Genomic DNA, 12,036 nt, shown 5'->3' on the forward strand with positions numbered 1-12,036 from the left:
GTCCCCTCTGATCCTGCCGTTGAGGATGTACAGGCCCGAGGCTCGACAGAGGTGCACTAACTCTCTACCGTTTTTATTCACTGTTTGGTCAAGGTTGTTTCTTGGTGGGAGATTTTTTGTGAGACTCAGGGGGTTGTGACCAAACACATATTCATTGCCCTTTGGATCTATGTTATCCGGTTCAGATCCAGTTCTTGCATTAAAGTCTCCACACAGCAGCACATTTCCCTGGGCCTGGAAATGGCTGGTTTCTGTGTGGATGTTGTGCATGTATTCCTCATCATGGTAAGGGGAATCCGCTGGGGGAATGTAGATGGCACAGAGATATGTGTCTGTGTTTGAAATGCCAATTTTAACCCCAACTCTATCTCTATCTCTATCTCTATCTCTATCTCTATCTCTAACTCTATCTCTAACTCTATCTCTAACTCTATCTCTAACCCTAACCCTAACCCTAACTCTATCTCTATCTCTAACCCTAACCCTAACCCTAACTCTATCTCTATCTCTAACTCTATCTCTAACTCTATCTCTAACTCTATCTCTATCTCTATCTCTAACTCTATCTCTAACTCTATCTCTAACTCTATCTCTATCTCTATCTCTAACTCTATCTCTAACTCTATCTCTAACTCTATCTCTATCTCTAACTCTATCTCTATCTCTATCTCTAACTCTATCTCTATCTCTAACTCTATCTCTATCTCTAACTCTATCTCTATCTCTATCTCTATCTCTATCTCTATCTCTAACTCTATCTCTATCTCTATCTCTAACCCTAACTCTATCTCTAACTCTATCTCTAACTCTATCTCTATCTCTAACCCTAACTCTATCTCTATCTCTAACTCTATCTCTAACCCTAACTCTATCTCTAACTCTATCTCTAACTCTATCTCTATCTCTAACCCTAACTCTATCTCTATCTCTAACTCTATCTCTATCTCTATCTCTAACCCTAACTCTATCTCTATCTCTATCTCTAACTCTATCTCTAACTCTATCTCTAACTCTAACTCTATCTCTATCTCTATCTCTATCTCTAACTCTATCTCTATCTCTAACTCTATCTCTATCTCTAACTCTATCTCTATCTCTATCTCTATCTCTATCTCTATCTCTAACTCTATCTCTATCTCTATCTCTATCTCTAACCCTAACTCTATCTCTAACTCTATCTCTAACTCTATCTCTATCTCTAACCCTATCTCTATCTCTAACTCTAACTCTATCTCTAACCCTAACTCTATCTCTAACTCTATCTCTAACTCTATCTCTATCTATAACCCTAACTCTATCTCTATCTCTAACTCTATCTCTATCTCTATCTCTATCTCTAACCCTAACTCTATCTCTATCTCTATCTCTAACTCTATCTCTAACTCTAACCCTAACTCTATCTCTATCTCTAACTCTAACTCTAACTCTATCTCTATCTCTAACTCTAACTCTATCTCTAACTCTATCTCTATCTCTATCTCTATCTCTATCTCTAACTCTAACTCTATCTCTATCTCTATCTCTATCTCTATCTCTATCTCTAACTCTATCTCTAACTCTATCTCTATCTCTAACTCTATCTCTAACTCTAGCTCTAACTCTATCTCTATCTCTAACTCTATCTCTAACTCTATCTCTATCTCTAACTCTATCTCTATCTCTAACTCTATCTCTATCTCTATCTCTATCTCTATCTCTAACTCTATCTCTATCTCTATCTCTATCTCTAACTCTATCTCTAACTCTATCTCTATCTCTATCTCTAACTCTATCTCTATCTCTAACTCTATCTCTATCTCTAACTCTATCTCTAACTCTATCTCTATCTCTATCTCTATCTCTATCTCTATCTCTATCTCTAACTCTATCTCTAACTCTATCTCTATCTCTATCTCTAACTCTATCTCTAACTCTATCTCTAACTCTATCTCTAACTCTATCTCTATCTCTATCTCTATCTCTATCTCTAACTCTATCTCTATCTCTATCTCTATCTCTAACTCTATCTCTATCTCTATCTCTATCTCTAACTCTATCTCTAACTCTATCTCTATCTCTATCTCTATCTCTAACTCTATCTCTAACTCTATCTCTAACTCTATCTCTATCTCTATCTCTATCTCTAACTCTATCTCTATCTCTATCTCTATCTCTATCTCTATCTCTAACTCTATCTCTATGTGCAGTCACTGAGAGAAGACAGCAACTCTATCTTTAACTCTATCTTTAACTCTATCTTTAACTCTATCTCTAACTCTATCTCTAACTCTATCTCTAACTCTATCTCTAACTCTATCTTTAACTCTATCTCTAACTCTATCTTTAACTCTATCACTAACTCTATCTCTATGTGCAGTCACGGAGAGAAGACAGTAGACATTAAAAAACCTCCAACAAATATGTTATCCTCATTTACTCACTCTAATGATTTTAATGCAACACAAGAGGAATAATTTAGCAGAAGGCTGTTCTTTTCCACACCTTACCTAACCCTAACTCTAACCCTAACTCTAACCCTAACCCTAACTCTAACCCTAACTCTAAACCTAACTCTATCTCTATCTCTATCTCTATATCTATCTGTGTGTGTGTGTGTGTGTGTATGTGTGTGTGTGTGTGTGTGTGTGTGTGTGTGTGTGTGTGTGTGTGTGTTGTGTGTGTGTGTGTGTGTGTGTGTGTGTGTGTGTGGACTGGTAATCCCTATGTTATGGGGACAAAATGTCCCCACAAAAATGGCAATATCCAAAATTCTCAATCCCCCATACAATCCTTTAGGTCCCCATGAGGAAAACATCTTATAAATCAGACTACGTGATGTTTTTTGAAAATGTAAAAAAATGTGTGTGTGTGTGCGTGTGTGTGTGTGTGTGTGTGTGTGTGTGTGCGTGTGTGTGTGTGTGTGTGTACAGAGGGAAAGCAGTGCAATCTACAGCCCAGGAGAGGACAGAGCTGAAAGTAACGGCACACACACACACGGCAGAATGAATGAATGTGAAGTCTGATGGAGTGTGAGCAGCGTGAGGGTAAATCGATGAGTTTCTCACCCAGCAGTGTGATGATACAGGCCAGGACGGCGAGCAGGGCTCCGGTGCTGAGACCCGCGGGGAGGGAGAAGGCCACAGCGCCACACGCCTGAGGAAGCCCGTCCGCATCACAGTCACACACACGCACTGAGAGTGTGTTGGTGCTGCTCAAGGCCGGACTGCCACTGTCCACGATCAGCACTGGCAGCCGGTACAGAGACTGAACCTGCCGCCGGAAGCCAGAGCGCGCCGTCAGCACTGAAGCGGTGTTATCTGAGAGGGCAAAGGTCAAGGGGAGAGTGTGAAGACGGGTTACCTGACACCTAACCCAGGATTCAGAGTTAAATGAATCCCTAAATGAAGGGATAGATGGATGAAGAGTTGGATGATGGGAAAACACAATCACTTCATGAAAAAGAGAGGAACAAATATATACATACAAAATATAAGCAAACATAATTCTATTCTTTTCTCTGCGGCGCAAGGATGAGGGACGAATGTCACGGTTATGTTCAGTTTTGTCTTGTTTTTATATTCTTTTCTGTTTCCTTTGGTTCCCGTTTCCCTGATCTGTTTAGTTTCGGGTTCATGATTAGTTCCCTCTGTACTGAAGTCCTGAGTTTGGTTCTGTTCTTCATCCGCTGTTGTCTGGTCTTGTTTTAGGACGAGCTGTCACGCTATCCTGTGCTTGCTGGACGAATCCCTTCATCTGTTCATCCTCGGCTTGAACGCTGACACCGGTTAACCATAACCCTGATCATCACTGAATAACGACTGTGGTCTGTTTGTTATTTCACTGCAGAAGATGTGAATAGAACACACAATCTGTATGGATTCCTTTATTTTTTTAAACAGCTTTAAAGATTTGATTTACCTTTCTATGGAAGTGATTGTAATCACACAGAAAAGAGAGGCTAAATACATGATCAGAATCGAATCTGCCTGTGTAAATCTTTATGAGCATGTATGTGTTTGCAGGGCTCAACATGACCTTTGACCTCAGTTCTTCAATATTTCATACATTATCTGACTGCAGACTCCAGTACACACATACATAAAGAAAGAAATCTGAACTATAAAATCTAGAGTGAATTAAAATGCAGTTCATGTAAAACTGTATTAAAGATTAGTTGTTTATTTTCTGTTCCAGCAAACAGAATTGCAAATAGTTCCCTTTTGCTCAAAATAAACGCCCTGCAATTCTGTTTGGTGTCACAGAAATTAAAAAGTCAACATTTGAAATGGTCACAAATGCTGCATCATACAAACCGTGCCTGTAATAACTCGTGGTTTACCTTTGTTATCTCTGAGGGTGAAGTTGCTATTATTGAGGGCAGAGAGAGCGAGAGAGAAGAAGAAGCGGTGTCCGCTGGGAGGCTGGTCTTTATCCACAGCACTGACCGTCTGAATGACCTGAATCAGACACAACAACACCAAAGAGCTGCTCAAATCTACAGCAAGCCTGAGAGTTTAAAGCAATAACTAAGAAATGTAATGTTCTCAGGTTTCTGAAAATCTAATTATAATGTAATATTCATGCATATCAGTTTAATCACATTCATTCTGTGTAGCCATTTTTAATAACTCATGTTCATAACTCACTGCTGAAGGTTCAAAAACTGTTCGTCAGCCGAGGTTTGTATATTTTGAAAAGATTCCACCAAACACAAAAGATGACCTTGATTACTGTAACTGAACTTGAAGCTTTATTAGATGATTATAGAGGCAAATGCTGGTGAGAAAATACGGTAAGACTTTATTTTGATAGTCCACTTTAGACATTCTACTAACTATAAGTAACTTTGCAACTAAATGTCAACTAACTGTCATTAGAGTATTTGTAGACTGTCTGTTTAATATTTACTAAAACTTTATTTTATTGGTCCCCCAACAGACATTCTACTGACTGTAAGTAACTTGGCAACTACAATTCAACTTATTCTACTAACCCGAACCCTAACACCTAACCATAACCTACCAGTCTACTGACAGTCAACTAATACTCTAAAGACAGTTAGTTGACATGTAGTTGCAAAGTTACTTATAGTTAGTAGAATGTTTAAAGTGGACTATCGAAATAGAGTGTAACCGAAAATACATATTGCACTTTACAGGGTAAACTTCTTCTGTTACTTTTGCACTACAGAACAAATCCCATGTTTTCTGTATCCCATATTGTTGGATAAACCATTACCATGAAAAGTAGCTTTTTTATATCCACTAGCCTGCGTTTATAAAACCCTTTCTGTGTGAACGGCCGAACACCAGCGGTTTTCCTGCAGTGCGGCTCTAAGTCTAATCAAAAACACATGAACAATCGAATCTAAGATAAATACATTCAACATACTGTTTGCTAAGAACAGCTTTTGGTTTCCTGTAATTGTGGTCTTATCTCAGCATTAAAGACTCTTTTTGACAATATTCTCTAGTAACTGGAATCAAATTATTAGTTTTGCAAAGTCATATTAAAACAATATTCTTTATCTGACTGATGCCATTTATTATAATATCTGACACTATTAATTATAATTTCTTTTTGTAAAACTAAATTTAGTATGAAATATGCCTTCATGAAAGATGAGCCATGCATCCATCCAGTTTTCCAACAGCTTCGGATCGGTTCTTGGAATCAACCAATCCTGACCTGGAGCCCAGCAGCACTATAAGCATCTGTTTTCACTAACCATTCGCTGGAAAAGGTGAAAAAACATCTCTCTTGTTGTGGAAAGTGCTTTTGAATATATGTTATGACCCATGTTGCTTGTTGAAGCTGGACAGTTTGAGGTTTTTAGCTTCTGGACATCATTTATCATTCAGACTGAAAGTGGTTATTTGGCAGGAAGTTTGAGGCTGATCGCAGAAGGAGAATCTTTTTAAGCAGATCTAAATCTTTATGTCTAAGACAAGAATCGATACTGTAATTAACTTATGAGGACATTGGCCTTTCACAAAGAGAATACATGATTCAGCCAACTTGGCACTGATCTAGATAATGCTGTACAGATGATCGTCACTGCAGGGCCAGACGTTTGGATGGCAGGAAACTCTCAATCGTCGACGTAGATGACAAATATACCAACAATTATGTGCAAGTATTTTGGTCTTGTGGTTTATATATATTTGTAAATGAATATATAACATAACTATATTTCATGTCAAATAATGATCTTTTAACATTTTATTGCAAACACATACTCTTTTAATTGTGTTGATATAATCCCTCTATATTTGTGCCAATATCTTGCAGCTGACCATGCTTGAGTCACACACACACACACACACACACACACACACACACACACACACACACACACACACACACACACACACACACACACACACACACACACACACACACACACACACACACACACACACACACACACACACACACACACACACACACACACACACACACACTTCAACTCTCAGCATCACAACACAACAGTGGCAGCTGGTCTTTTTTCAATTTATTTTTTTACTTAAGACCATTACAATTTTATTTTCTGTCGTTATTGGGATTATACTGACAAAAGACAGCAAATAAAATAGTAAAATAAAGCCAAAAATAGTAAAACAAAGAAATTAATTTATTCATGCCGCAATGCATTCTGGGAGTACACATCCTCAGATCATAGAATTAAGTTGACAAAACTTAAATGGTTTAAGTAAGAACAACTTGATGTTATTTAGCTTACTTAATTGAGTGTTAAGTGCATTCAATGCTAGATGAACTACTAAAAATATGTTCACTTTACTTGAAGAAAACGTGGAAACCAAATACACAGTTTTTTAAAAACGCCATAGCTGAAAATGACAGATTAAAACTCTGTTAGGTATTATAGTATTTAAGATGTTTGCACAGCATAATATAACACTGTTAGTTAAATGGAACTACTCAAGTAATCTTACTATTAAATCTTAAGTAAGATTAGTAAATATTCTAGAGTATGTTAAATAGAATTGGCATTAAACTAACTTGATATTTATTAATTTACTTGGGAGGTGTTAGCTTTCTTTACTTTTAGCTGATTATTATATCAACTTCAGTTTTCCCTTTAAGTGTCCTTTGCAAAAATAAGGCAATCGGTTTCCAAACTTTTCTAAGTAAACTGAACTTGTTAGAGTTTATTTGCATTCCTCGAGTGAGCCAGGTTTGGGTTAATCAACCAAGAGTTCAGGTTATACAGTATGTGATGGAAGTTAACCTTGCTTTCTGGAACACCCTCTGGATGGATTCTGATTGGCTGTCAATGGTTTTATCGTTCATCAGCTGGAAAAAAAATATTCTGAAAGTGATTCCAATGATATAGTTCCTCTGTGCCGTTCTCGCTATAGCTGTGGTGTGGTAAGAAGAGTTCCACAGATTGTGTTCCTTTATGTCATTAAAAACATTACTAATATAATTGCATAATAAAAGGCATTACAAACAACATCAAAAATAATGTGCAGATGTCTCTCAGTGATAAAATGTCCTAACCCTTAACACAATATGCAATTTTGTACAGAGACGTATCTCATTTAGGCTGGGGTTAGGGTTAATGTTACATAAACTAGTAATTTAACAAAATGTAAAGCCCATACAAAGCCTCTATTTCCTGCTTTAAACAAGTGCTTGTGGGGAATCATCGCACATCAGTGTTGATGGCTTGGCTCTCTTCTACTCTGTGAATGGAGCTGAAGAGAGAGCATTATCACAGCAGATCAATGGGCAGTTTTTACATGCTTGATGCTGTAATATTCTGAAGAAACATCTTTAAAGGGCTTCATGTGAAACTGTAACATTCAGACTCAACTTCCTCAGCATTAAAATTAATCACCATACATAATTCTGTTAGAAACAGAAAGTGTTTGCCCTGTCTGATCGGTGCTGCTTCAGTGATTGATGTCTGGACTTTGACTGTGCCATTCCAAAACTCTTTCCCTTTCTTGTTTTTCAACCATCCTGAGGCAGAATCCCAGCAAGAGGATGATTTCAAACAGAAGCACGAGCCAACTGCGCTTCAGATATTGGACATACGGCGTAGCATCGTTCAGAAGAATATTCTGATACAGAGCAGAATTCATAGTTCCATCAGAAATGTTTATAGTGGCATGATTCACAAGATGACCAAATGAAAGACAAAGCAAACATCTGGCCACATACAAAGCATTATAATTCCACTGGACACTCAACAAAGACTTTAACAGCTTGATAAGCAATTCCGTTCTTTTTATAAGAAGATATTGGTCGTAGAAAATGAGAAATTAGCCAGAGAATAAATGTTTTCTGAGTGTCCTTCAGTTCACAGCCTGGCGTATGCGGCAGAGAGAGTTTAACACAATAGTTTAACCACAGGCTTAATGTGCAATTTTGTCAGCAGCTTCATTTCAATTAGCACATAAAAAAATAGAATTTATGCAGGAAGAAGTGTCCCATTAAACACACAGTGAATACAGTGATTGATGGACTTCGGAAGCATTGTATGTGTTCGGGACAAGACCCACCCACTTTAAGAACAATTCTGTTCACCTACCCCTAACCAATAAACCCTTCATTATTAAACACACATTAGAGGCTTTATTTCCACTTTTCAAATGTCTTCTTCATTTTTATTGAAAATAAATGCCTTTCCGATCTGAAATGTGATGGGAAAAAGGAGCAGAGTGAGTTCGGCAAAAAGCGGTCAAAATGTTCTGCCATGCGTCTTACCCCTACATTACTGTCACTGTAAATGATTTGATGACTTTTGTAATTTTGTCTGGCCCAACCAGACGTTTAGTAAACGATGCGGACTATTTGCACTAATGTAAAATCCATCTACTCCAGTAAACATTTCGGGAGGACCCAGCCACACTTCATGCAGTGATTTAATGGCAAAGTACAAAGATGCAAATGGTAAAGGCTGCTAAACACCACAAATAACTATTTCACACACACACACACACACACACACACACACACGGTTTACAGGGACTCTCCATAGATGTAATGGTTTTATACTGTACAAACTGTATATTCTCTCCCCTTACACAACCCCTAACCCTAAACCTACCCATCACACTAAACTACAGGCATTTTTTAATAGCAAAACTTCACTTTCTTTATTGTTCATAAAGCATGGGAGAGGAGAAAGGGAGAAAACTGTAACTCAAGTATTTCTTTCTCAAGTTGCTCCTTGGGACATCAAATAAGATCTGGAAGGGAGGCCGAAGAGATGTAGTCCTCCACAAGGCATCTTCAAGAGCTTGTTTGGGTTCAGACTGGTCCAACACCTGGGCTGTATCCAGCACTCTGTGTCTGCTCACCTCCTCTGCTTCTCTCTTACTCTGGCTTGTTTGTTCTCTTTTATGTGGCTGGTAATTGTGCCCAACAGCCTTCAGCTGAGGCTCTCTGTCAGAGAGGACCCGTGCACACTTGTGTTGGAGCCATCCTCTGTCCTGAACATCACTGGTCCTCCTCTGATGGTCCTCCTCTGATGGTCCTCCTCCGATGGTCCTCCACTGGTGGTCCTCCTCTGATGGTCCTCCTCTGATGGTCCTCCTCTGATGGTCCTCCTCTGATGGTCCTCCTCCGATGGTCCTCCTCTGGTGGTCCTCCTCTGATGGTCCTCCTCTGATGGTCCTCCTCTGATGGTCCTCCTCCGATGGTCCTCCACTGGTGGTCCTCCTCTGATGGTCCTCTGGTGGTCCTCCTCTGATGGTCCTCTGGTGGTCCTCCTCTGATGGTCCTCTGGTGGTCCTCCTCTGATGGTCCTCCTCTGGTGGTCCTCCTCTGATGGTGCTCCTCTGATGGTCCTCCTCTGATGATCCTCCTCTGATGGTCCTCTGGTGGTCCTCCTCTGATGATCCTCCTCTGATGATCCTCCTCTGATGGTCCTCTGGTGGTCCTCCTCTGATGGTCCTCCTCTGATGGTCCTCTGGTGGTCCTCCTCTGATGGTGCTCCTCTGATGGTCCTCCTCTGATGATCCTCCTCTGATGGTCCTCTGATGGTCCTCCTCTGATGATCCTCCTCTGATGATCCTCCTCTGATGGTCCTCTGATGGTGCTCCTCTGATGGTCCTCCTCTGATGATCCTCCTCTGATGGTCCTCTGATGGTCCTCCTCTGATGGTCCTCTGGTGGTCCTCCTCTGATGGTGCTCCTCTGATGGTCCTCCTCTGGTGGTCCTCCTCTGATGGTCCTCTGATGGTCCTCCTCTGGTGGTCCTCCTCTGATGATCCTCCTCTGATGGTCCTCTGATGATCCTCCTCTGATGGTCCTCTGGTGGTCCTCCTCTGATGATCCTCCTCTGATGGTCCTCCTCTGATGGTCCTCTGGTGGTCCTCCTCTGATGGTCCTCTGATGGTCCTCCTCTGGTGGTCCTCCTCTGATGATCCTCCTCTGATGGTCCTCTGATGATCCTCCTCTGATGGTCCTCTGGTGGTCCTCCTCTGATGATCCTCCTCTGATGGTCCTCCTCTGATGGTCCTCTGGTGGTCCTCCTCTGATGGTCCTCCTCTGATGCCGCCACGGAGGACACAGGAAATGTCCTCATAAACCATGTTTACATTGTAATACCCATGCCATTACACATTTGTTTCCTCATAAACCATACATACCTGTACACACACACACACACACACACACACACACACACACACACACACACACACACACACACACACACACACACACACACACACACACACACACACACACACACACACACACTCAAACTAAAAAGACAGAAGTACAACCTTTGTATGATTACAGCTGCACCTTAATGTGCTCTTAAATGTGTCAGCAGAGCATGTGTGAACGGATCAAATAACTGAGTTCTGACAGAGACAATCAAACTCATTAATGCTAGCAGCTCTCTTCCAGCAAGCAAAGTCTTCATTCCCGTCAATTTGTATCACACATAGCAGAGAGGGAACAAAGGGGGAAAGGGGGATTTTTCCCTTTCATGACAGCCTGAGAGTGGATGTGAAAAGGTGGTGCTCATGAAGACCAGTGTTGGGTAAGTTACTCTAAAAAAGTAATGAATTACTAGTTACTAATTACATCTTCAATAGTGTAGTTAGATTACTGTACAAATGACTCTCTCCAAAAAGTATTTAATTACTTATTACTTTGTAATTCCTATATCAATCATTGACTACTTAAGTGATTCAAGGATAGACATGAAATGGCTCTTTTAATTAATTCAATTAAATAATATAAAACAACAAAATATAAATACTGTACAGAGGTTGTGAAATACATGGCGACTCAATAGTGCTCACCTCTGCTCCTACAAAGCCTCTATCTTCTAAACTCAAAGCCACTGACACCACAGAAAGGAAGCCAAACAAAACTGATATATTAGTAGCAGATTCAAAAGAAAGCTTTGCTTTATTTGCTCTTATAAGCAGCAAGAGACAATGCAAATCCACATGAAATAAATAAGCCTAATGGCCGTTTCCTTAATAGTATCATTTTGATCTATGATGCTTTATGTACTTGTGGCTTTTCTCGCTTTCTGAATATATTTTCCAAATGCCAAGATCACACAGTTCAGACGTTAAGCTCCACAATAGGCTTTTTCTAAATATTTGCTGTGTAATTCATGAATTGTGTGCCTCCTCTGACCTTTACTCACAGTCATTCATTCTTCTCTCTGTTTGACTGCGTCTTTTGTCTATCCAAACCACATGAGGTGCAGGTGAAACAGTGATACAGACACATAACATGCACTTCATTTATACATCTCATATTATGGTTGACTGGGTTGCTAACTAATCATTACTTTATGGCCTGGTTTCACAGACAGGGCTTAGATTAAGCCAGGAGTAGGACATATACGTAGGTTTTATAAACGTGCCTTAGAAAAAAAAAACTTACTGTTGTACATTTTGAGACAAAACATTGGCACTGACATATGTTAAGATATGCTTTCAGTGAAAACAGCTCAAAGATGAATTTTAGTCTGAGACATCATCTGTGAAATCAAGCAAGACACACCCAGTGGCCACGGTCACCAACATGTCCTGTTATAATGGTCTCCAGTCCT

General features: G+C 39.8%; 1 protein-coding gene across 1 annotated transcript in view; it reads right to left on the reverse strand.

Annotated features, from left to right (window-relative positions):
* The window catches only part of LOC307119559 (cadherin-7), a gene marked incomplete at its 5' end in the record, with an annotated part of 85,256 nt that overhangs the window by 13,256 nt on the left and 59,964 nt on the right, over positions 1-12,036 (reverse strand). The window contains 2 exons of the mRNA XM_079805901.1: positions 3,045-3,296; positions 4,319-4,436. Of these exons, the coding sequence (XP_079662027.1) occupies positions 3,045-3,296; positions 4,319-4,436 (370 nt within the window). The remainder of the gene's footprint in view (positions 1-3,044; positions 3,297-4,318; positions 4,437-12,036) is intronic.

The sequence above is a fragment of the Gobio gobio genome (genome assembly GCF_949357685.1).
Source record: "Gobio gobio genome assembly, chromosome: 23".
NCBI classification, from domain to species: Eukaryota; Metazoa; Chordata; class Actinopteri; order Cypriniformes; family Gobionidae; genus Gobio; species Gobio gobio.